Source organism: Chiloscyllium punctatum, chromosome 37 (genome assembly GCF_047496795.1).
Source record: "Chiloscyllium punctatum isolate Juve2018m chromosome 37, sChiPun1.3, whole genome shotgun sequence".
Lineage (NCBI taxonomy): Eukaryota > Metazoa > Chordata > Chondrichthyes > Orectolobiformes > Hemiscylliidae > Chiloscyllium > Chiloscyllium punctatum.
The window spans coordinates 3,738,561-3,764,769 of NC_092775.1; the positions used below are offsets into that span (position 1 = coordinate 3,738,561).

The 26,209-nt window shown below is 51.4% G+C and overlaps 1 protein-coding gene and 1 long non-coding RNA gene across 3 annotated transcripts in view; both read right to left on the bottom strand.

Annotated features, from left to right (window-relative positions):
- Positions 1–1,780: 1,780 nt before the first annotated feature.
- Positions 1,781–15,895, bottom strand: mrgbp (MRG/MORF4L binding protein). The gene is made up of 5 exons (XM_072556136.1): positions 15,677–15,895; positions 10,700–10,821; positions 5,887–5,968; positions 5,079–5,156; positions 1,781–2,415 (listed from the first exon to the last, which is right to left on the bottom strand). Exons 1-5 carry the CDS (start codon positions 15,795–15,797, stop codon positions 2,243–2,245), a joined length of 576 nt encoding a protein of 191 aa, XP_072412237.1. The 5' UTR covers positions 15,798–15,895; the 3' UTR covers positions 1,781–2,242.
- A 1,069-nt stretch (positions 15,896–16,964) lies between these two features.
- LOC140463208 (uncharacterized) overlaps positions 16,965–26,209 on the bottom strand; it is a 38,825-nt gene continuing 29,580 nt past the window's right edge. The window contains exon 3 of one of the 2 annotated variants that reach the window (XR_011954628.1): positions 16,965–18,590. This is a non-coding gene — a long non-coding RNA (uncharacterized lncRNA). Of the gene's footprint in view, positions 18,678–26,209 lie in introns of both variants that reach the window. The other variant, XR_011954627.1, reaches the window with a different exon arrangement.

Sequence of the window (26,209 nt, forward strand, 5' to 3'; positions counted from 1 at the left end):
TCCTGGATGGTGTCAAGCTTCGAGTGTTATTGGAGGTGCCCCCATCCAGGCAAGTGGGGAGTATTCCATCACACTCCTGACCTGTGCCTCGTAGATGGTGGACATGCTTTGGGGAGTCAGGAAGTAAGTGACTCACTGTAGTATTCCTTGCATCTGACCTGCTCTTGTGGTCATTGTGTTTATATGAATTTCTGGTCAATGGTAACCCCCATAATATTGGTAGTGGGGGATTCAGTTATGGAGATGCCTTTGAAAGTAAAGGCTGATAGTTAGATCAACTCTTGTTGGAGATAGTCATTGTCTGGCGCTTGGGTGACCCAAATGTTACTTGCCAGCACGATGAATGTTATTCAGGCCTTGCTGCATTTGGACATGACTGCTTCAGTACATGAGGAGTTGTGAATGGTACTGAACATTGTATAATAACCATCAGTGAACAGCCCTGATTCTGACCTTATGATGGAGGGAATGTCATTGCTGAAGCAGTTGAAGATGGTTGGGCCTAGGACACAACCCTGAGGAACTCCTGCAGAGATGTGCTGGAGCTGAGATGACTGATCTCCAACACCCACAACCATCTTCCTATGTGTCAGGTAATGACTCCAACCACCAAAGAGCGTGTCTCCTGATTCCAGTTTTGCTCAGGCTCCGTAATGCCACACTCAGCCAAATGCAGCCTGGATGTCAAAGGCAGTCTCTCAACTCACCTCTGAAATTCAATTCTTTTGTCTGTATTCTTGAAACCGCAATTCAATAAGCGAATCACGGCATGAAGTAATCCACTTCGAACACGCAGGATTCTGAAGTCTCTGGGAGTAAAGAAATGTATCGCAAGAAGCTTTTTCTCCAGAGTGCGGGCCTTAATTACTAGGGGTCACGAGTTCAAGGTGAAAGGGGAAAGGTTTAAGGGAGATATGCATAGAAAGTTCTTTACGCAGAGGGTGGTGGGTGACTGGAATGCATTCCCAGCGGAGGTCATTGGGTCATTTAAGATGTATCTAGACAGAGACTTGAATGGGCAGGGAGCAGAGGGATACAGACCCTTAGAAAATAGGCGACAGGTTTAGATAGAGGATCTGAATTGGCGCAGGATTGGAGGGCCAAAGGGCCTGTTCCTGTGCTGGAACTTTCTTTGTTCTTTGTTCTATACAAACAGAAGTTTTAAAACAAATATTTCAGAATGTAGCAAGGCTTATCCAGTCAATATACCGGGGGACAAAATCTAAGAGACAGTGATATCTTCAATCTTAAGTGTAACAATAGGTATGTGTCAAATTATTAAGAATAAATTATTTGAATTGTAAAATTGAAGAATACAGGAGGTGACCAAACAGCTATCGAGTCTGCTTCATGATGGAATAAACCTGCTGTGCATAAAACTCTTGTGCAAGCTAATAAACAGTGAAGGATTACATTATTTGTGAGCATTCATTCTCTGACATAACAAAAAGATTGCTATTTTAAATTTAAACTCAACATCATTTTAAAATAAACTATTCTGAAATATTTTCCTTGAGGAGAGCAGAAGCAATAGACCCTAGCATTTCCCCACCATCAATCACAGACGCAGTCAGACTTTCAATCAACTGAAACAGTTCTCTGATGCGATGTGACTCACTAGGCACCAACCCTGCCCAGGTTTCACCATCAAGTTTAACAAGCCCCGTGGTGACTGTTGTTTCTGCAACTGGGCTTCTTCAATTTGACCTGACTCTCAGTTCACACCCAACTCCACCCAAGGTTCATACTGGCTTGTTCAATTTTACACAGTTCACAAATATATTTTCGATCTGGTTTTAATGTGAACAATCTTGAAAAAATATAATATGACCCGGAATAATGAGTGAACAGGATAAGATTAAAACGTAAGCTAGCATCCCACAAGAGTCACAAAGACGGTTTAGAAAATTCCAAACGGGAAAGATGCGAAACAGTTCAGAAAAGATTAATTTCTCGTCCAACATCGCAGACCTTGGAAAGGCAGCTATCAGACTGGATTAAAATGTCACTCAGACAACCTGTTCAACACCACGCGCTGCGAATGACAAACCAAACTAAGAGGATGATGAAAGACAAGTCTTTGCATCCTGAGGCAGTTCAGTCTGTGCTCTTTATGCAGTCACCTCAGGTGAGTTGGAGTCTCTCTCAACCCCTCTCTCACTCACTCCAGTGAACCAACATGTTGATTTGTCCAAAACTAACAACAGTGGCTCCTTGATACACACCAGTCGAGAGGTGTCAATTAAATACGCCTGCGTTTGGCTCCACTGGGGCTGGAGGGGTTACTGCTCACGCTCAGAAGGTTCACAGTGGCTCGGTTCCTTTTCCGCTTGTCGATTACCTCCTTAGTCCCAAGCTCACCGGCTACCAGCGTTCTCTCCTTCACTGCTGGCTTCTCCATCATCTTCATGTTACCTGGACATGCAAGAATCAAAATCAATCATTGTTCAAGAAAGATGGAATCATTTCCACAAGATACATTAAAAGCCAATACTCAAATTAATTGCATTGCTGCGTTACATTTTTGACAATTTGTTTTTGCAGTTATAGCCATTTACCATTACAGACTATGTTTCATGTCAATGCATCAATAATCATGACTAGGTCAATAAGTAGCACACTTATCGAGACAGAGTTCACAATGCAGGGTGGCATAAGCGCAGAGTAATAGAGAATGCCGCACTGTCGGAGGGTCAGCGCCGAGGGAGTGCCGCACTGTCGGAGGGTCAGCGCCGAGGGAGTGCCGCACTGTCGGAGGGTCAGCGCCGAGGGAGTGCCGCACTGTCGGAGGGTCAGCGCCGAGGGAGTGCCGCACTGTCGGAGGGTCAGCGCCGAGGGAGTGCCGCACTGTCGGAGGGTCAGCGCCGAGGGAGTGCCGCACTGTCGGAGGGTCAGCGCCGAGGGAGTGCCGCACTGTCGGAGGGTCAGCGCCGAGGGAGTGCCGCACTGTCGGAGGGTCAGCGCCGAGGGAGTGCCGCACTGTCGGAGGGTCAGCGCCGAGGGAGTGCCGCACTGTCGGAGGGTCAGCGCCGAGGGAGTGCCGCACTGTCGGAGGGTCAGCGCCGAGGGAGTGCCGCACTGTCGGAGGGTCAGCGCCGAGGGAGTGCCGCACTGTCGGAGGGTCAGCGCCGAGGGAGTGCCGCACTGTCGGAGGGTCAGCGCCGAGGGAGTGCCGCACTGTCGGAGGGTCAGCGCCGAGGGAGTGCCGCACTGTCGGAGGGTCAGCGCCGAGGGAGTGCCGCACTGTCGGAGGGTCAGCGCCGAGGGAGTGCCGCACTGTCGGAGGGTCAGCGCCGAGGGAGTGCCGCACTGTCGGAGGGTCAGCGCCGAGGGAGTGCCGCACTGTCGGAGGGTCAGCGCCGAGGGAGTGCCGCACTGTCGGAGGGTCAGCGCCGAGGGAGTGCCGCACTGTCGGAGGGTCAGCGCCGAGGGAGTGCCGCACTGTCGGAGGGTCAGCGCCGAGGGAGTGCCGCACTGTCGGAGGGTCAGCGCCGAGGGAGTGCCGCACTGTCGGAGGGTCAGCGCCGAGGGAGTGCCGCACTGTCGGAGGGTCAGCGCCGAGGGAGTGCCGCACTGTCGGAGGGTCAGCGCCGAGGGAGTGCCGCACTGTCGGAGGGTCAGCGCCGAGGGAGTGCCGCACTGTCGGAGGGTCAGCGCCGAGGGAGTGCCGCACTGTCGGAGGGTCAGCGCCGAGGGAGTGCCGCACTGTCGGAGGGTCAGCGCCGAGGGAGTGCCGCACTGTCGGAGGGTCAGCGCCGAGGGAGTGCCGCACTGTCGGAGGGTCAATGCTGAGGGAGTGGGCACTGTCAGAGGGTCAGCGCTGAGGGACTGCTGCACTATTGGAGGGTCAGTGCTCAAGGAGTGCTGCACTGTCAGAAGATTTGTACTGAGGGAGTGCTGCATAGTTAGAAGGTCAGTGCTGAGGGAGTGGGCACTGTCGGAGGATCACAGCTGTTCTAATGGAGGTGCCTTCCTCAGATGAATTGCTCCTGGATCTTTTGCAATATTTAATTTTCAACAAACATTATCTAAAGTGGCTATCTCCATGTTTATGTGATGCTGTTTATGGGACCTTCCAGCCTCCACACTGGATGCCTGCTTCACAGCTGCAACTAATTGAAACACATGACATTGTGTAACAGAGCATACCAAATGTTTTAAATGAATGATGATATCTGCCTGCAATGTTGTGTCAAACTTTGTCCATTATTAATTTGGTTGGACATGCAGATGGTGTCACACCCTGAGTGGGGTGATTGCAGATCTCCAGAGACGAGGATGTGGGAGTGTCTGTCCACCATCAGCTTTCATGGAAGGAAGGCTGTGCCCTTTGCTGGTTGGCCACGTGTAACTGTAAACCGCTTGGGAATGTCTTGATTCAGATCCTAATGAGCTCGAGTTGGGGGTGGTGTGGAGGCTTGTGTGGACAAGAAAATAGCAGCATGGACCATGGTGGGTCTGTGCTGTACATTCTGTAGCAAGCAATTAAAAGTAATTGTATGAATCCGTAAACTAACCTCAATCACCAGAACAATCACATAACATGACTGGCGTGGGAAACAAGACCAATCTTTTAGCTTAGTTCAATGCTGATGAACAGTCACTGGACTGGAAACATTTAGCTGTGTCTCTCCCTCCACAGATGGTGCCAGACCTGCTGAGTTTGGCCAGTAATTTCTGGTTTTGTTTAGTATGGGGTAATCTTATGGAGTTACTGAGACATCATGTCATCTCCCAAGCTGCCTGTGGAGTCTGTGAACCATGGGGTGGAAGTGTTTAGCCTGCCTGAGTTGCCAGGCTATGGCACTGAGAATTCCCTGGCCATGTCAGTCAGAGCACACACTGAAACAGTTTGCAGAGACCGTGCTGTCTGAGTGTCCCCTCTGAACCTGATACAAACATTATATGTCCCTAATGCTCAGGACCAGCTCACCGAACACAGATTCTTCATTTACCATCTGGGGAAGTTCACCACGCGTTTAAAACAAGGCTTTACTGTACTCGCTTCAGGTCTTTCTCAGCTTAGCTCCATCTCACTTTGACGCTGAAGCAGAGAGTTGAATCGATCGGGTACGTACCCTCGTCAGCAAGTGGCTGCTCCAGCAACTCCTCTTTATTGTGTTCATCCTTCAGTTCCTCCTCTGTTCCACTCTTGCCTGTGGTTGAAGATTCAAAACATCACCCACCAAATTCATAAAGTGAAACCCAGGGTTGACAATGACCCCTGCACTGGAGAGTGTGTGTGTGTGTGTGAGAAACAGAGAGAGAGAGTGTATGTGAGTGTGTGAGGAGAGGGAGAGACACACACAAAGAGTGAGAGTGTGTGTGAGAGAGAGACAGAGAGAGAGAGTGTATGCGAGTGTGAGAGTGAGAGAGAGACAGACAGAGGGAGAGAGTGTATGTGAGTGTGTGAGGAGAGAGAGACACACACAAAGAGAGTGTGTGTGTGTGTGTGTGTGTGTGGGGGGGGGGGGGGGGGGGGGAATGGGGAGGGTTGAGTGGGTGAGGTGTGTCAGCTATCCCCACACATACATCGGGTGACCATGACAGTTAGAGAAAGTGATGACTGCAGATGATGGAGACCAGAGTCGGAAAATGTGTTGCTGGAAAAGCACAGCAGGTCAGGCAGCATCCGAGGAGCAGGAGAGTCAATGTTTCAGGCATAGGCCTTTCGTTCTGATGGATCCTCCTGCTCCTTGGATGCTGCCTGACCTGCTGTGCTTTTCCAATGCCACACTTTCTGACTCTGGCCATGACAGTTGTGAAGGTCAGTCCTCACTGTGGTCTTCTGGTATACAGGATTGTAACTGAGGTGGGTTAGAAATGTGAACTTTACAGAGTCGCAAGCCCAGGAAAGAATAAATCTGCTTGTTCACAGCTCCATACCTTCTTTTACTTCATGAATAATGTCTTCAGGAAGAACAAAATTCCGCTCACCATTTGGGAAAGGGAGGATTTCTGATTCGTGCTGAAAAACAATGGATAACAAAGGAACCTAAACTGAGAAAACAGCAGATATAAAGTCCTTCACGTAGAAAATCTTTGCAAAGTGCTTCAGATGAACACAATGCAAACGTCAGTCCTATGAAGTATGCTGTGTTGTTGTACTAAGGTGCTATATGAATGTAAACTTTGTTGGCTATAGAAGACAAGTGGCTTGCAGTAAAATGACACTTTGCAAACCTTCAAATCCTCTCTCCAAAATGCGAATGGTGCTGATAATTATAGCACCTTGCATTGAGTAAGCATTTTTAACATTGCAAAGGGTCCCCAAGCATGGAGGGACAAAGGAATGGGAATCCCTGACTGTGGGGGAAGGTTAGCTGAAAGTCTGGTCACTCAGGGTGCAATAAACAACTGGGGCAAAGCGGATACATTCAAGGGAATTGGAGTGTCCAGCTTTTGGTTACCCTTCCAACTCTATCCTCATGTGCTTCAGTGTCAGTTTTTGTTGATAATTGCTCCTGTGAAAAGCCACAGATCGTTAAAACTGAGTAACCCATGACTGATTTCTAATCTAGATTAATGTAATAAGCTTTCACTAAAGGTAACGGTTTAAAAAGTTTCTATGTTGTGTCCTGGGAATCAGTGACATGGCCAACATTTATTCCCCATGTCGGGATCTGGGAATCAGTGACACGGCCAGCATTTATTCCCCATGTCGGGATCTGGGAATCAGTGACATGGCCAGCATTTATTCCCCATGTCGGGATCTGGGAATCAGTGACACGGCCAGCATTTATCCCCCACGTCGGGATCTGGGAATCAGTGACACGGCCAGCATTTATCCCCCACGTCGGGATCTGGGAATCAGTGACACGGACAGCATTTATCCCCCACGTCGGGATCTGGGAATCAGTGACACGGACAGCATTTATCCCCCACGTCGGGATCTGGGAATCAGTGATACGGCCAACATTTATTCCCCACGTCGGGATCTGGGAATCAGTGACACGGACAGCATTTATCCCCCACGTCGGGATCTGGGAATCAGTGACACGCCCAACATTTATTCCCCACGTCGGGATCTGGGAATCAGTGACACGGACAGCATTTATCCCCCACGTCGGGATCTGGGAATCAGTGACACGCCCAACATTTATTCCCCATGTCGGGATCTGGGAATCAGTGACACGGCCAACATTTATTCCCCATGTCGGAAACTGGGAATCAGTGACACGGCCAGCATTTATTCCCCATATTGGGATCTGGGAATCAGTGACACGGCCAACATTTATTCCTCATATCGGGATCTGGGAATCAGTGACACGGCCAACATTTATTCCCCATGTCGGAAACTGGGAATCAGTGACACGGCCAGCATTTATTCCCCATATTGGGATCTGGGAATCAGTGACACGGCCAACATTTATTCCCCATGTCGGGATCTGGGAATCAGTGACATGGCCAGCATTTATTCCCCATATTGGGATCTGGGAATCAGTGACACGGACAGCATTTATCCCCCACGTCGGGATCTGGGAATCAGTGACACGCCCAACATTTATTCCCCATGTCGGGATCTGGGAATCACTGACACGCCCAACATTTATTCCCCATGTCGGGATCTGGGAATCAGTGACACGCCCAACATTTATTCCCCATGTCGGGATCTGGGAATCAGTGACACGGCCAACATTTATTCCCCATATTGGGATCTGGGAATCAGTGACACGGCCAACATTTATTCCCCATATTGGGATCTGGGAATCAGTGACACGGCCAACATTTATTCCCCATAAAGGGTTCTGGGAATCAGTGACACGGCCAGCATTTATTCCCCATAAAGGGATCTGGGAATCAGTGACATGGCCAGCATTTATTCCCCATATCGGGATCTGGGAATCAGTGACATGGCCAGCATTTATTCCCCATATCAGGATCTGGGAATCAGTAACATGGCCAGCATTTATTCCCCATATCAGGATCTGGGAATCAGTGACATGGCCAGCAGTTATTCCCCATATCGGGATCTGGGAATCAGTGACACGGCCAGCATTTATTCCCCATATCGGGATCTGGGAATCAGTGACACGGCCAGCATTTATTGCCATCCTCTATGTAATCGTGTAAAGGCCGCAGCCCAATAAACTGGAGGAAGAAACAACAACCCCCCACCCCCCCCCACCCCCCAGGAGAAAGTGGGGACTGCAGATGCTGGAGATCAGAGTCCAAAAGTGTGGTGTGGGAAAAGCACAGCTGGTCAGGCAGCATCTAAGGAAAAAATGAGTCGACATTTCGAGCATAAGCTCTTCACCAGGAATGTCAGGAATGTTCAACAATTCCCCTCCTGACAGATTAGTGTTCTGATGACTTGGGTTTCCGTCGTCATTTCTGCCACCTCCAAACGGACCCCACCACCAGGGATATATTTCCCTCCCCACCCCTATCAGCGTTCTGAAAAGACCACTCCCTCGTCAGGTGCACACCCCACACCAACCCAACCTCTACTCCCAGCACCTTCCCCTGCAACCGCAAGAAATGCAAAACTTGCGCCCACATCTCCCCCCTCACTTCCCTCCAAGGCCCTAAGGGATCCTTCCATATCCGTCACAAATTCACCTGCACCTCCATACACATCATTTACTGCATCCGCTGCACCCGATGTGGCCTCCTCTATATTGGGGAGACAGGCCGCCTACTTACGGAACGTTTCAGAGAACACCTCTGGGACACCCGGACCAATCAACCCAACCACTCCGTGGCTCAACACTTCAACTCCCCCTCCCACTCCACCAAGGACATGCAGGTCTTTGGACTCCTCCATCGCCAGACCATAGCAACACGACGGTTGGAGGAAGAGCGCCTCATCTTCCGCCTAGGAACCCTCCAACCACAAGGGATGAACTCAGATTTCTCCAGTTTCCTCATTTCCCCTTCCCCCCCCACCTTGTCTCAGTCAAATCCCTCAAACTCAGCACCGCCTTCCTAACCTGCAATCTTCTTCCTGACCTCTCTGCCCCCACCCCCACTCTGGCCTATCACCCTCATCTTGACCTCCTTCCACCTATCGCATTCCCAATGCCCCTCCCCCAAGACCCTCCTCCCTACCTTTTATCTTAGCCTGCTGGACACACTTTCCTCATTCCTGAAGAAGGGCTGATGCCCAAAACGTCGATTCTCCTGTTCCTTGGATGCTGCCTGACCTGCTGCACTTTTCCAGCAAACCCACTACAACAGGTAGTGAACTTTTAGTTGGAATGAAATCTGGAATTAAAAAGCTAGCCTAATGGCAACAATGCCAACACTTATTGCTGCAAGTCTGAAGTCACATGTAGTCACATTATCAAAGAATCCCTAAAGTGTGGAATGCAGGCCATTTGGCCCATCAAGTCCACACTGACCCTCCAAACAGCAGGAGAAAGTGAGGACTGCAGATGCTGGAGATCAGAGCCGAAAAATGTGTTGCTGGAAAAGCGCAGCAGGTCAGGCAGCATCCAAGGAGCAGGAGAATCAACGTTTCTTCAGGAAGGGCTTATGCCCGAAACGTTGATTCTCCTGCTCCTCCAAACAGCATCCCATTCAGACCCTTCCAGCTACCCTATCACTGTAACTCTGCATTTTCCCATGGCTAATCAACCTAGCCTGCAAATCCCTGGACACTATGAGTAATTTAGCACGTCCAATCCACCAGAACCTGTACATCTTGGACTGAGAGAGGAAACTGGAGCATTCGGAGAAAACCCACGCAAACGTGGGGAGAATGTGTATACTCCATAAAGACAGTCACCTAGAATCGAACACAGGTCCTTGTGCTGTGAGGCAGCAGTGCTAACCACTGATCTGCACATGCCTTGGAGAAAAGGAGGAGGAGAGGGGACCTAATTGAGATATACAAGATAATGAGAGGCATAGATAGATTCGATAGCCAGAGACTATTTCCCAGGGCAGAAATGGCTAACACGAGGGGTCATAGTTTTAAGCTGGTGGGAGGAAAGTACAGAGGGGATGTCAGAAACTCTCTCTACACAGAGAGTTGTGAGAGCATGGAATGCGTTGCCAGCAGCAGTTGTGGAAGCAAAGTCACTGGGGACATTCAAGAGACTGCTGGACATGCATATAGTCACAGAAATTTGAGGGTGCATACATGAGGATCAGTGGTCGGAACATCGTGGGCTGAAGGGCCTGTTCTGTGCTGTACTGTTCTATGCTCTATGCTCTAAATGTGAAGGTAGAGCTCCATCCCTAACAGATTTTTTTTTACAACAATTGACAGTGACACGATTAGCTTCGGCTAGCTTTTAATTCCAGGTTTTTATTGAATTCTAAATTTCATCACTTGCCACTATTTCAAGTTAAAGGGTAAAAGGTTTAGAGGAAATCTGAGGAAAGGTTTTTTTTTACATCCAGTGGATGGTGGAAAACTGGAATGCAGCACAAAATTTCATCTGCCATGGTGGAATTTGAACCCATGGCCTAGTCCAATGACATTACCGCTACGTCACCATCTCCCCTAAGAGGCAGGGGAGCACCAACACTGTCTGGATGAACCTAATTACCTGCTTCTGTGCTCTGATTTCTGCAGAACAATCTGAATCCCCGTACATAACACTGAACAACTAACGAGTACCAAATACAACCATCTGTGATTGATCGTCATTGTATTACCGTGTGGATCTAAACAGACTTCTCCAAGTAAACACTCACCCTTCAACCCAACAGACCCCAAACCAAAGCCACATCGTAACCTGCAACATACCAGGGCTTGCATGTCATACATGACATTTAAATGCTCCCAAACAATTTTTGAGGAGACTTGGCGTCCGATATTCTGGCTGAATTTGTCCCGAATACAGATCATGTGGAAGTGTCTGTTTACTCCTGTTGAGAGAGAGAGAGAGAAATCTGGAGTTATTCTGCATTGAACTGAATGATCAACTATGCTGTTTGGAGTGTTGGTGCTGAGGGGCATACACTGAACCAGGTCAAAAGGAAGAACTCACCTGCTCTAACCCTGCTGAGTTAGAGTCGTAGAGTTAGACAGCACAGAAGAGCCCTTCAGCCCATCGAGTGACTGCTGGCATACCTACACTAACCCATGTTCCTGCATTAGGCCCATAGCCTTGAATTTTATGACATTTCAAGTGCTTGTTCATGTACTTTGTAAAGGTTGTGAGGTGTCCCGACCCATCTACCCTCCCAGACCCCTGCCACCCTGTGGCCGAAAAAAAACTTTTTCTCAACTTCCCTCGAAACTTCCTACCTTGCATCTTCAAATTATGCCCCCTCGCCATTAAACTTTTAATGAAGGGAGCAGCTGTTTCCTATTCACCCCATTCATACCCCACATAATCTTATACACCTCTATTAGGTCCCCCACTCAGCCTTTTCTGGTCCAAAGAAAACAACCAAATATTTTTACTAATCAGAGATATTAAAACATACGTCTGGAGCAGGTGGGACTTGAATCTGAGTGTCTTGGTCCAAGGGTAGGTGCATTACCACTCTACTCGAAGAGGGGGCGCTCCTCATTGCTAAAATGCTCCACCCTAGGCAACTCTCTCCAATACAATCACATCCTTCCCACAGTACAGTGACCCAGAACTGCACACAGTACTCCAGCTGTGGCCTAACCAAAGACATGTACAGCTCCAACATAATCTCTCTGATGTTATCAGCTATGGCACAACTGGTAGGCAAGTGTCCTGTATAACCTCGTAATCACCCTATTAATCCGTCTTTCAGAGATCTGCGGACAAGCATCATAGGATCCCAGTATAAGAATGCAGAAGCTATGCTGCAGTTATACAAAACCCTGGTTAGATCCCACTTGGAGTACAGAGAGCGGGTCTGAGCACAACACATTAGGAAGTCATGATTTGGAGATGCCAGTGTTGGACTGGGGTGCGCAAAGTTAAAAATCACACAACACCAGGTTATAGTCCAACCAGTTTAATTGGAAGTACACTAGCTTTCGGAGCGCCGCTACTTCAAGGGGGGTGTCTGTAGGGGGAGTGGAGAGTGTGTAGGGAGAGTGGGGGGGGCGTGGGTGGGGGGGAGGTGTAGGGAGAGTGGGGGGGAGGTGTAGGGAGAGTGGGAGGGAGGTGTAGGGAGAGTGGGGGGTGGTGTAGGGAGAGTGGGGGGGTGGTGTAGGGAGAGTGGGGGGGTGGTGTAGGGAGAGTGGGGGGGTGGTGTAGGGAGAGTGGGGGGGTGGTGTAGGGAGAGTGGGGGGGTGGTGTAGGGAGAGTGGGGGGGTGGTGTAGGGAGAGTGGGGGGGTGGTGTAGGGAGAGTGGGGTTGGGGGAGTAGGGGGGTGAGGGGGGGGTAGGGGGAGTGGGGGGGTGAAGGGGGAGTGGGGAGGGTGAAGGGGGAGTGGGGGAGGGTGAAGGGGGAGTGGGGGAGGGTGAAGGGGGAGTGGGGGAGGGTGAAGGGGGAGTGGGGGAGGGTGAAGGGGGAGTGGGGGAGGGTGAAGGGGGAGTGGGGGAGGGTGAAGGGGGAGTAGGGGAGGGTGAAGGGGGAGTAGGGGAGGGTGAAGGGGGAGTAGGGGGTGTGGGGGAGTAGGGGGTGTGGGGGAGTAGGGGGTGTGGGGGAGTAGGGGGTGTGGGGGAGTAGGGGGTGTGGGGGGTGTAGGGGGGGTGTAGGGGGTGTGGGGAGGTGTAGGGGGTGTAGGGGTGTGGGGGAGGGGTGTGGTGGGGTGGGGGAGGGGTGTGGTGGGGTGGGGGAGGGGTGTGGGGTGGTGTAGGTGGTGTGGGGGGGGTAGGAGCTGTGGGGGGGGGTAGGGGGTGTGGGGGGGGTAGGGGGTGTTGGTGGGTGTACGGGTAGTGGGGGGGTGTAGGGGGAGTGTAGTGGGTGTGGGGGCAGTGGGGGCATTGGGGGGGTGAGTGGGGATCAGTGGGTGCAGTGGGGGGGTGAAGGGAGAATGGGGGGGCTGCAGGGGGAGTGCGGGGGGCTGCAGGGGGAGTGCGGGGGGCTGCAGGGGGAGTGCGGGGGGTTGCGGGGGGAGTGCGGGGGGTTGCGGGGGGGGGGGGGGGGGGTGCCGGGGGAATTGGGGGGGGGGGGGTGCCGGGGGAGTGGGGGGTGCAGGGGGAGTGGGGGGAGGGGGTGCAGGGGGAGTGGGGGGATGTAGGGGGGGTGTAGGGGGTGCAGGGGGCATGGGGGGAGCAGGGGGAGTTGGGGTTGTGGGGGGGCAGGGGGAATGGGGAAGGTGTAGGGGGAGTGGGGGGGTGCAGGGGGAGTGGGGGGGGTGCAGGGAGAGTGGGGGGGAGTGGGGGGGTGCGGGGGGGGGGGGTTTGGGGGGTGTGGCGGGGTGGAGGTGTGGGGTGGGTGTGGGGTGCAGGGGGAGTGGGGGGGTGTAGCGGGGAGTGGGGGGGGTGTAGGGGGAGTGGGGGTGTGTGGGGGGGGGTGCCGGGGGAGTGGGGTAGGGGGGCTAGGGGGAGTGGGGTGGGTGTAGGGGGAGTGGGGAGGGTGAAGGGGGAGTGGGGGAGGGGGGCTAGGGGGTGTGGTTGGGTGTACGGGTAGTGGGGGGGTGTAGGGGAAGTGTAGTGGATGTGGGGGCAGTGTAGGGGTTGTGGGGGCATTGGGCGGGGTGAGTGGCGGGTTAGTGGGGGAGTGAAGGGGGAGTGGGGAGGGTGAAGGGGGAGTGAAGGGGGAGTGGGGAGGGTGAAGGGGGAGTGGTGGTGCAGGGGGAATGGGAGGGTGTAGGGGGCGTGGGGGTTGATGGGGGTGTAGGAGGTGTGGGGGGTGTAGCGGGGCTAGGGGGTGTGGTTGGGTGTACGGGTAGTGGGGGAGGGTGTAGGGGGTGTGGGGGTGTGTGGGGGAGGGTGTAGGGGGAGTGGGGGAGGGTGTAGGGGGAGTGGGGGAGGGTGAAGGGGGAGTGGGGGAGGGTGAGGGGGAGTGGGGGAGGGTGAAGTGGGAAGGTGAAGGGGGAGTGGGGAGGTTGAAGTGGGAATGGGGGTGCAGGGGGAATAGGAAGGTGTAGAGAACGTGGGGGAGTGGAGGGGGTGTAGGGGGTTTAGGGGTTTTTTGGGGGGTAGGGGGTGTGGGTGGGTGTACGGGTAGTGGGGGGGTGTAGGGGGAGTGGGGGGGTGTAGTTGTGTGGGGGCAGTGTAGGGTGTGTGGGGGCAGTGGGGGTGTAGGGTGTGGGGGGGTGTAGGGGGTATGAGGGGGGTGTAGGGTGTGGGGGGTTGTAGGGGGTATGAGGGGGGTGTAGGAGGTGTGGGGGGTGTAGGGGGGCTAGGGGGTGTGGTTGGGTGTAAGGGTAGTGGGGGGGGTGTAGGGGGCGTGTAGTGGGTGTGGGGGCAGTGTGGGGGCAGTGTAGGGGGTGTGGGGGCAGTGGGGGCGTGTGGGGGCATGGGGGGAGTGGAGGGGTGAGTGGGGGGTGAGTGGGTGCAGTGAGGGGGTGAAGGAGGAGTGGGAGGGTGAAGGGGGAGTGGGGAGGGTGAAGGGGGAGTGGGGAGGGTGAAGGGGGAGTGGGGAGGGTGAAGGGGGAGTGGGGGTTGAAGGGGGAGTGGGGGTTGAAGGGGGAGTGGTTGAATGTACGTGTAGTGTGGGGGGGTGCAGGGGGTGTGGGGGGGTGCAGGGGGAGTGGGGGGGATGCAGGGGGAGTGGGGGGGGTGCAGGGGGAGTGCGGGGAGTGCAGGGGGAGTGGGGGGGGTGCAGGGGGAGTGGGGGGGGTGCAGGGGGAGTGGGGGGGTGCAGGGGGAGTGGGGGGGTGCAGGGGGAGTGGGGGGGGGTGCAGGGGGAGTGGGGGGGGGTGCAGGGGGAGTGTGGAGGGGGTGCAGGGGGAGTGTGGGGGGGGTGCAGGGGGAGTGTGGGGGGGGTGCAGGGGGAGTGTGGGGGGGGTGCAGGGGGAGTGTGGGGGGGGTGCAGGGGGTGTGTGGGGGGGTGCAGGGGGTGTGTGGGGGGGTGCAGGGGGTGTGTGGGGGGGTGCAGGGGGGGTGGGGGGTGCAGGGGGGGTGGGTGGGGGGTGCAGGGGGGGTGGGGGGGGTGTGCAGGGGGAGTGGGGGGGGTGTGCAGGGGGAGTGGGGGGGGTGTGCAGAGGGAGTGGGGGGGGGTGTGCAGAGGGAGTGGGGGGGGTGTGCAGAGGGAGTGGGGGGGGTGTGCAGAGGGAGTGGGGGGGGTGTGCAGAGGGAGTGGGGGGGGTGGGCAGGGGGAGTGGGGGGGGTGGGCAGAGGGAGTGGGGGGGGTGTGCAGAGGGAGTGGGGGGGGTGTGCAGGGGGAGTGGGGGGGGTGTGCAGGGGGAGTGGGGGGGTGTGCAGGGGGAGTGGGGGGGGTGTGCAGGGGGAGTGGGGGGGGTGTGCAGAGGGAGTGGGGGGGGGTGTGCAGAGGGAGTGGGGGGGGTGTGCAGAGGGAGTGGGGGGGGTGTGCAGAGGGAGTGGGGGGGGTGTGCAGAGGGAGTGGGGGGGGTGTGCAGGGGGAGTGGGGGGGGTGTGCAGGGGGAGTGGGGGGGTGTGCAGGGGGAGTGGGGGGGGTGTGCAGGGGGAGTGGGGGGGGTGTGCAGGGGGAGTGGGGGGGGTGTGCAGGGGGAGTGGGGGGGGGTGTGCAGAGGGAGGGGTGTGCAGGGGGAGGGGTGTGCAGGGGGAGTGGGGGGGGTGTGCAGGGGGAGGGGTGTGCAGGGGGAGGGGTGTGCAGGGGGAGTGGGGGGGGTGTGCAGGGGGAGGGGTGTGCAGGGGGAGTGGGGGGGTGTGCAGGGGGAGTGGGGGGCGGTGTATGAGGTGTCCCCCCCCCCCAACACTCACCGACCGGCTTGTGGCCCAACATCGCGTGGAAGAGGCAGACCTCCACCTCCGGGCTCCAGGAGACCGCCTCCTCCTCCCGCTCCTTCTCCACCGGCGGCGGCGGCACCTGCACTTCGGCCATGACCGGCGGCGAGCCCTTCACCGGGGCCACTCGGACACTCCAGCGCCGAGGCCTGAGGCCTACCCTCAACGGAAAACACTCGGCCCCGCCCCCTTCCTCTCGGCCCCTCCCTTACCCCGCCCCTTGCTCATGGCCCCGCCCCTATTCCCCCTCTCCTTCCCCCCCCATTCCCGCCCCCTTGTCCCTCCACCCGGCCCTGCCCCTGCCCCTAGCCCCTCCCCTCCCCTGCCACGGCCACGCCCCCTCCATTCCTCCCTCCCCTCGGCCCCGCCCAGCCCCTCCCCCTCCCCCTCCCCCTCCCCCTCCATGTGGCCCGCAGCCCCATGTGGAGTCTGGCAGTAGCCAGTGGTCAGACCTCAGCAGTGAGTGTGTGCTCAGAGCTGGCTGTGCTCACAAGCCCACTGTGTGAGTGAGTGAGTGAGTGAGGGCAGAGGCATGCTCCAGGACAACACTGCTAGACATGATCCTGGACTCAGGGAGATGGCCAATAATCAGAAACACCGGTGGAACTTCACCCTTCAAAAGTCACAATATTGCTGCCTGGTCCCCTCCAGACAATACCTTGACTAGTCCTGCCCAGACCAATTACTGTTAGAGACAAAACAACTAGATACTGGAATCACAGGTAGGCAAGTCGGAGGCTGAATGAACACAGCAAGCCAGGCAGCATCAGGAGGTGGAGAAGGAAAAGAGTTCCACCCAAAATTTCGACTTCACCTGATGCTGCTTGGCTTGCTGTGTTGGAACATTACAGCACAGTACCCGCCCTTCGGCCCTCAGTGTTGTGCCGACCTGTGAAACCAATCTGAAGCCCATCTGTCCTGCGCTGATCCATTTTCATTCATATGTTTATCCAATGACCATTTAAATGCCCTTAAAGCTGGCAAGTCTGCTACTGTTACATTGCGTTTCACACCCCTACTACTCCCCTCCTGCTAGCCATCACCATCTGAAGAAAAAGGCTCTCACTATCCAACCTATCTAACCCTCTGATTATCTTATATTGATAGTGTAGTGCTGGAAAAGCCCAGCAGATCAGGCATCATCTGAGGAGCAGGAGAATCGATGTTTTGGGCTAAGCCCTTCATCAGCCCTTCTTTCTGGTGAAGAGCTTATGCCCGAAATATTGATTCTCTTGCTCCTCATGCTGCCTGACCTGCTGTACTTTCCCAGCACTGCACTCTCAACTCTGATATCTAGCATCTGCAATCCTCACTTTCTCCTTATTATCTTATATGTCTCAATTAAGTCACCTCTCAATCTTCTCTCTTATGAAAACAGCCTCAAGTCCCCCAGTCTTTCCTCATAAGACCTTCCCTCCATACCAGGCAACATCCTAGTAAATCTCCTCTGAACCTTTTCCAAAGCTTCCACATCCTTCCAATTATGAGGTGCCCAGAACTGCAAGCAGTACTCCAAGTGCAGCCACACCAGAGTTTTGTACAGCTGCAGCATGACCTCATGGCTCCGAAACTCAATCTCTCTACCAATAAAAGCTAATACACCTTATGCCTTATTAACAACCCTATCAACCTGGGTGGCAACTTTCAGGTACATGGACACACAGATCTCTCTACTCATCTACACTATCAAGAATCTTACCATTAGCCCAGTACTCTATTCCTGTTGCTCCTTCTAAAGTGAATCACCTCACACTTTTCTGCATTAAACTTCATTTGCCACCTCTCAGCCCAGCTCTGCAGCTTATCTATGTCCCTCCGAAACCTGCAACATCCTTCAGCACTATCCACAACTCCACCGACTTTAGTGTCAAATTTACTATCCCATCCTTTTACACCCTCATCCAGGTCATTTATAAAAATGACAAACAGCAGTGGCCCCAAAACAGATCCTTGCCGTTCACCACTAGCAACTGAACTCCAGGATGAGTATTTCCCATCAACCACCACCCTCTGTCTTGTTTCAGCAAGCCAATTTCTGATCCAAACCACGGAATCACCCCCAATCCTGTATTTTCTGCAATAGCTAACTGTGGGGAATCTTATCTGCCTTACTGAAATCCATATACACCACATCCACCTGTTTGGTCACCTTCTCAAAGAACTCAATAAGGTTTGTGAGGCATGATCTACCCTTCACAAAACCGTGTTGACTATCCCTAATCAACTTATTCCTCTCCAGATGATTATAAATCCTTTCTCTTTTAACCTTTTTCAATACCTTACCTACAACCAAAGTAAAGCTCACAGGTCTATAATTACCAGGGTTGTCTCTACTTCCCTTCTTGAACAAAGGAACAACATTTGCTATCCTCCAGTCTTCTGGTACTATTCCTGTCAACTGTGTTCTTCCAGCCTTCTGTGTGTCTACCTCCTAACTCAGCATTGCTCACTAAACCTATTTGAGATTTTCAATTAAATTAAACTGTTTGGAGCGCGACTTACCACTCCAGCTGTCATTCTATAATCCACCTTTACTGGTCCCTCCAAAATCTCACATATTTCATTAAGATCACCTCCTTGTTCTTCTAAACTCCAAAAGATACAAACCTGGTCTGTCCAACACTTCCTCTTAGATTGCCTGCCTCATCCCAGTAATCAGTCAATGAACCCTCTCTGAACTGCTCGGAGTGGGATGGATCCAAGGGGTTTCTGTGTGAGAATATTCATTGTCCATTAAAAGCTAGACTTCCAGTCACCTAGAAAGTAGCTGGGTTGTACTTCAATCTTCTTCAAGGCGGGCATCCTATTCTTACCCAACCTGCCCATATAATACTCCGGGCAGAACATGGCTAACTCTTCACTGTTCATGAAATGGCCACGCAAGACACTCCTGGGTAAAAACGGAAAGAATTACGGATGATGTAAATCAGCAACAAAAACAGCAGTTGTTGGAAAAGATCAGCAGATCTGGCAATATCTGTGAAGAGAAATCAAAGTTAATGTTTTGGGTCTTGTGACACATCCTCAGAACTGAAGGTAATGAGGAAAACGCTGGTTTATATGCAGAAGACAGGGTGAGGGGAGGGTGTGAGGAGTAAACGATAGGTGGGGATAGAGCCCAAAGAGAGAGAAGAACAGTTGGACAGACAAAGGAGTGGATAACAATGTGATTAGGAGGGTGAATATCTGTTAATGGAGACTGTTAGTGGCTAACAATAGGTAGTGTGTAAGGGCAGACCGTGAAATAACAAGGTAAAAACAAGCACTGCAGATGCTGGAAACCAGGGTCTAGATTCTCCCCGTGTTTGTGTGGGTTTCCTCCGGGTGCTCCGGTTTCCTCCCACAGTCCAAAAAATGTGCAGGTTAGGTGAATTGGCCATGCTAAATTGCCCGTAGTGTTAGATGAAGGGGTAAATATAGGGGAATGGGTCTGGGTGGGTTACGCTTCGGAGGGTCGGTGTGGACTTGTTGGGCCGAAGGGCTTGTTTCCACACTGTAAGTAATCTAATTAGAGTGGTGCTGGAAAAGCACAGCAGGTCAGGCAGCATCCGAGGAGCAGGAAAATCGACGATTCGGGAAAAAGCCCTTCATCAGGAATAGAGGCAGGGTGCCTGCAGGGTGGAGAGATAAATGAGAGGGGGGTGGGGGTGGGGAGAAAGTAGCATAGAGTACAATAGGTGAGTGGGGATGGAGGTGACAGGTCAGAGAGGAGGGTGGTGGAAGGTAGTAAAGAATACAGTGGGTGGATGGGGGTGGGGATGAAAGTGATAGGTCAGGGAGGAGAGGGTGGAGTGGATAGGTGGGAAGGAAGATAGGCAGGTCGACAGGTCAGGGAGATGATGCTGAGCTGGATGGTTGCAGCTGGGGTGAGGTGGGGAAGGGGAAATGAGGAAACTGTTGAAGTCCACATTGATGCCCTGGGGTTGAAGTGTTCCGAGGCGGAAGATGAGGCGTTCTTCCTCCAGGCATCGGGTGGTGAGGGAGCGGCGGTGGAGGTGGCCCAGGACCTTCATGTCCTCGGCAGAGTGGGAGGGGGAGTTGAAATGTTGAGCCACGGGGCGGTGTGGTTGATTGGTGCGGGTGTCCCGGAGATGTTCCCTAAAGCGCTCTGCTAGGAGGCGCCCAGTCTCCCCAATGTAGAGGAGACCACATCGGGAGCAACGGATACAATAAATGATATTAGTGGATGTGCAGGTAAAACTTTGATGGATGTGGAAGACTCCTTTAGGGCCTTGGATGGAGGTGAGGGAGGAGGTGTGGGTGCAGGTTTTGCAATTCCTGCGGTGGCAGGGGAGGGTGCCAGGATGGGAGGGTGGGTTGTAGGGGGGCGTGGACCTGACCAGGTAGTCATGGAGGGAACGGTCTTTGCGGAAAGTGGAAGTGGGTGGGGAGGGAAATATATCCCTGGTGGTGGGGTCTGTTTGCAGGCGGCAGAAATGTTGTCAGATGATGTGGTTTATGCGAAGGTTGGTAGGGTGGAAGGTGAGCACCAGGGGCGTTCTGTCCTTGTTACGGTTGGAGGGGTGGGGTCTGAGGGCAGAGGGCCGGAATGTGGACGAGATGCATTGGAGGGCATCTTTAACCACGTGGGAAGGGAAATTGCAGTCTCTAAAGCAGGAGGCCATCTGGTGTGTTTTGTGGTGGAACAGGTCCTCCTGGGAGCAGATATGGCAGAGGCGGAGGAATTGGGATTATGGGATGGCATTTTTGCAAGAGGTAGGTTGGGAAGAGGTGTAATCCAGGTAGCTGTGGGAGTCGGTGTGTCAGGTCTGGTGTGTAGGACATGGGGGAGTTCAGACCCTAATTTTGTTGAACTTGATATTGAGGCCGGAGAACTGCAGGGTCCCACGTGGAAATGAGGTGCTGTTCTTCCAGCTTGTGCTGACCTTGACTGGAGCACTGCAGCAAACCTGAGACAGAGATATTGGCCGGGGAACAGGGTGGGGTGGTAAAGTGGCAGGCAACTGGAAGCTCAGGGTCTTTTCTGTGGACAGAACGTAGATGTTCTGCGAGATGGTTACCCAGTGTATGCTTTGTTTCCCCAATGTAGAGGAAACACACCTGGGTATTATTTTCGGATCTTACTTGCTTCTTCAAAAGCACAATTTAGGCCAGTTAGTATAACCTCTGTTTTTGGGGAAAATGTTATGACAGAGCACTTGGAAGTGCAAAACATAATCAAGCAGAGTCATCATAGCTTCATGAAGGGGAAATCATCCCCAACACATGTATTAGAATTCTTTGGGAAGGTAACAAGCAGAGTGCATAAAGGGAGAGCAGATGTAACATATTTGGATTTTCAGAAGACATTTGATAAGGTGCCACATGTTAGGCTACCTAATAAGTTGAAAGCCATGGTATTGGAGGTAGTACATTGGCTTGGATAGGGCATTGACCAACTAATGGAAGATGGAGCTTCTTTGGACTGTGGGTTTCCAGTGGTGGTTAGCCATGGGATATGCAGGGTTACAGGGATAGGGTGGGTTTGGGTGGATAACTCCTTGAAGAGTTGGTGTAAATTCGATGGGCCAAATGATCTGCTTCTGCACTATCGGGATTCTTTGAGTAGCCAACATAGAGGGATGGGCCTTCAGCTAAAGGTGCAGACTCAGAAAGAGGCAGCCTCAGGAAAACCCTTGTTTTACATGGAAGAAGCAAAGTCATGCTAATAGGTTCATGGTACACTGTGCTATGCATGGTCTTTCCATTTTAAAAAAATTAGCAGGAAACCTTGGTTCTATAGGACTATTTGATGAAAATACAAAGCGCTGGATCTCCTACACAGAGAGATTCCATCATTTTGTTTAAGGTAATGAAATTGAAGTAGATGTGGACGTCTCTGGATCCCAGAGTACCATGGAGTCGGGGTGGGGGGAAAACCTTCTCACCTTCTGACGAGTCTGCTACAGCCAGAGAAACCAGGCTTCAAAATACTAAGTCTCCTACAGAACTATTTTTCACCAAACCTGTTCTTTGTCTATGATTATTGGTAATTGCAAAAAGGTTTAGATTCCACAAAATCGACCAGCCTGATGGTGAATCTACATTTTTAGCAATGTTTGAAAAGTTAGCAATATGCTGCAAAGTCAGAGACAACTTAGCTTATGCTATCAGAGACAGACCGGTGCGTAGATTCAGAGGTGAAGAGATTACTGACCAACAGAAAGCAGTCCCAATGGAACAAGCAAGAGAGGAAGCTCAACAGAAAACATGGAGAAGTGAAAGTTCACAAAGTGGTGCCAAAGAAACAAGCCCCAGTACAGACTGAAAATTGTCATCAGTGTGAGAAAAACAGGCAGCAGCACATTACTGGTATAAAGAGGCAGTTTACAGAAAGTGTAGCAAAAATGGGAGACATTGGGTGCATGTGTCTGAGGAAGAAACATGAATAACATACCAACATTGAACAAGAGTACATAAACTTAAGAACATAAGAATTAGGAACAGGAGTACATCATCTGGCCCTTTGAGCCTGTTTCACCATTCAATAAGGTCATGGCTGATCTTATCATGGCCTGGCCTCAGCTCCACTAACCCGCGCTTTCACCATAAAGCTTAATTCCTTTACTGTTCAAAACATTATCTATCTTGGTTTTAAACGCATTTACTGAGGAAGCCTCAACTACTTCCCTGGGCAGGGAATTCCTTAGATTCACAACCCTCTGGGTGAAGAAGTTCCTTCTCAATTCAGTCCTCAATCTGCTCCCCTTAATTTTGAGGCCATGCCCTTTTGATCTACTTTCACCCACCAGTGGAAACATCCTGTCTACTTCAATTTTGTCTATTCCCTTCATAATTTTATATATTTCTATAAGATTCCCACCCCACCCCCCATTCTTTTAAATTCCAGTAAATATAATCCCAGTCTACTCAGCCTCTCCTCATAAACCAAACCTCCTCAATTCTGGAATCAACCAAGTGAACCCCCTCTGCACCTGGTCCAGTGCCAGTACATCCCTTCTCAAGTAAGGAGACCAAATCTGCACGCAGTCCTCCAGGTGTGGTCTCACCAGGACCTGGACAGCTGTAATATAACCTCTCTGCTTTTAAACTCAATCCCTTTAGCAATGAAGGACAAAATTCCATTTACCTTCCTAATTACCTGTTGCACCTGCAGACCAACCTTCTGTGATTCATGCACAAGGACACCCAGGTCCCTCTGCACAGCAGCATGCTGCAACTTTTTGCCATTTAAGTAATAGTCCTTTTTACCGTTATTCCTACCAAAGTGGATGACTTCACATTTATTAACATTGTACTCCATCTGCCAGACCTTTGCCCACTGTCTATGTCCCTTTGTAAAGTTTCACAGTCTTCTGTATACTTTGCTCTACCACTCAAATTAATGTCATCAGCAAACTTTGACACACTACACGTGGTCTCCAACTCCAAAACATTGATATAAATGTGAATAATTGCAGTACAACACTGATCCCTGAGGCACACCACCAGTCACTGATCGTCAACCAGAACAGCACTCATTTATCCTGACTCTTTGCTTCCTGTTAGTCAACCAACTCTCTATCCATGCTAATACTTTACCCATAATTCCGAGTATCTTTATCTTATGCAGCAGCCTCTTGTGCGGTACCTTGTCGAAGAGTATGAAGAAAATCAACACGGTACATAAAGGGCATGAGAGAAGCTCAGACTCTCTGTCTGAAGAGAAGCTGATATACTAATCATTACTGGTGACGCTAACTGATACTGGATCACTCCCTTACTGAAAGTAAACTGATAAGGATGTGAGTAACATCCTCATTTGATTAGTTGAAACCACCCATGACAAGTCATATTGCTATAGAGTCATAGAGATGTACAGCATGGAAACAGACCCTTCAGTCCAACTCGTCCATGCCGACCAGATATCCCAACCCAATCTAGTCCCACTTGCCAGCACCCGGCCCATATCCCTCCAAACCCTTCCTCTTCATATACCCATCAAACTGCTTCTTAAATGTTGCACTTATACCAGCCTCCACCACTTCCTCTGGCAGCTCATTCCATATACGTACTACCCTCTGCATGAAATAAGTTGCCCCTTAGGTCTCTTTTATATCTTTCCCCTCTCACCCTAAACCTATGCCCTCTAGTTCTGGACTCCCCCACCCCAGGGAAAAGACTTTGTCTATTTATCCTATCCATGCCCCTCATAATTTTGTAAACCTCGATAAGGTCACCCCTCAGCCTCCAATGCTCCAGGGAAAACAGCCCCAGCCTATTCAGCCTCTCCCTATAGCTCAAATCCTCCAACCCTGGCAACGTCCTTGTAAATCTTTTCTGAACCCTTTCAAGTTTCACAACATCTTTCCGATAGGAAGGAGACCAGAATTGCATGCAATATTCCAACAGTGGCCTAACTAATGTACTGTACAGCTGCAACATGACCTCCTAACTCCTATACTCAATACTCTGACCGATAAAGGAAAGCATACCAAACACCTTCTTCACTATCCTATCTACCTGCGACTCCACTTTCAAGGAGCTATGGACCTGCACTCCAAGGTCTCTTTGTTCAGCAACACTCCCTAGGACCTTACCATTAAGTGTATAAGTCCTGCAATGATTTGCTTTCCCAAAATGCAGCACCTCACATTTATCTGAATTAAACTCCATCTGCCACTTCTCAGCCCATTGGCCCATCACGTCCAGATCCTGTTGTAATCTGAGGTAACCCTCTTTGCTGTCCACTACACCTCCAATTTTGGTGTCATCTGCAAACTTACTAACTGTACCTCTATGTTCGCATCCAAATCATTTATGTAAATGACAAAACGTAGAGGACCCAGCACCGATCCTTGTGGCACTCCACTGGTCACAGGCCTCCAGTCTGAAAAACAACCCTCCACCACCACCCTCTGTCTTCTACCTTTGAGCCAGTTCTGTATCTAAATGGCTAGTTCTCCCTGTATGCCATGAGATCTAACCTTATTAATCAGTCTCCCATGGGGAACCTTGTTGAACGCCTTACTGAAGTCCATATAGATCACATCCACCGCTCTGCCTTCATCAATCCTCTTTGTTACCTCTTCAAAAAACTCAATCAAGTTTGTGAGACATGATTTCCCACTCACAAAGCCATGCTGACTATTCCTAATCAGTCCTTGCCTTTCCAAATACATGCACATCCTGTCCCTCAGGACTCCCTCCAACAACTTGCCCACCACCGATGTCAGGCTCTCTGGTCTATAGTCCACCCTTCTTAAACAGTGGCACCACGTAAGCCAACCTCCAGTCTTTTGGCACCTCATCTGTGACTATCAATGATACAAATATCTCAGCAAGAGGCCCAGTAATCACTTCCCTAGCTTCCCACAGAGTTCTAGGGTACACCTGATCAGATCCTGGGGATTTATCTACTTCTATGCGTTTCAAGGCATCCAACATTTCTTCCTCTGTAATCTGGACATTTTGCAAGATGTCACCATCAGAGGAAAAAATAGAATCTGAATTTCCAAGAAGAGAACAAAGCCAAACTCTTCAAAAAGGTCAAGAAGTATTGGTGAAGAATGATACCAACTTGTGGGAAGTCGGTACGAGCATAGGATGGACTGAACTCCTACACTGTACAGAGATAAGAGACAATCTGGTATGGAGAAGACATGCAGATCAACTCTTGACAACTGTTTCCAGTGACATTAACTGAAGGTCCACAAATAACTGTGTCAAATACAGACCTGAGGGTGGGTCAGTGACTGGAGCATCTGAGGGAAACAGTACCACAGTGAAGAATACCTTGACACTGTGTAGATTTCTCAACATTTCATCATCTCAGGAAAAGACAACAACAGATGATGTTCCTGGCATTCATAAAACACCAGAGAAAAAAACAAACAGATGCCTGAAGTGCTCATGACCACATGGGAATCAACGTGCTCTGGAACATCTTACTACTGACTGCTGTATTTATGAATGTTTTCATTGTAGGTAGCTCTGATGGGAGGGAGGCAGGATGTTGTGTATCTATGTCAGTATGGTGGACTATCACTTAAAAAGTCCAATCACAAGACATAACAATGACATTATCAGCTGTCTTATGAAGGAGCAGCGCTCCGAAAGCTAGAATTTCCAAACAAACCTCTTGGACTATAGCCTGGTGTTGTGTGAATTTAACTTTGGAGGAGACAGACAGCTCTCTCTAACCTTGTCACGTGTAGAGTGAACACCTCCTTAATAAAGCTTCTGCTGTTCAACACTTCAGCATCACTGGTTCTTCTCAGAAATTAACAAGCTACAATTGTTTGCAATTTTTATTAATGACTTGCATAACTATTGCCAGGTTTGCAGATGGCACAAAAATAGGGGAAGGAAGTGATCAGAGTGACATAAAGAATCTGCAGAGGGACATAGACACATTAACAAATGGAACATAATATGGAGATCGTGAGGTTGTGCTGTTTTGCAGGAAGAATAGTGAAGCCGAATATTATTTAAATAGAAGGCTGGTCCAAAAGATAAGAGCCAATGAGAACAAAGACAAGTTGTCAAACAGGATCCAAAACTGGCTTA

Bases quoted from the DNA above. Each gene is read 5' to 3' on its own strand.
- mrgbp (XM_072556136.1), bottom strand. From the start codon at position 15,797: ATGGCCGAAGTGCAGGTGCCGCCGCCGCCGGTGGAGAAGGAGCGGGAG. The intron at 10,822-15,676 runs GTGAGTGTTGGG...CTCTCTCAACAG, and splicing joins GTTGGGCCACAAGCCGGTCG to GAGTAAACAGACACTTCCAC. The intron at 2,416-5,078 runs GTACGTACCCGA...TTGCATGTCCAG, and splicing joins GCAGCCACTTGCTGACGAGG to GTAACATGAAGATGATGGAG.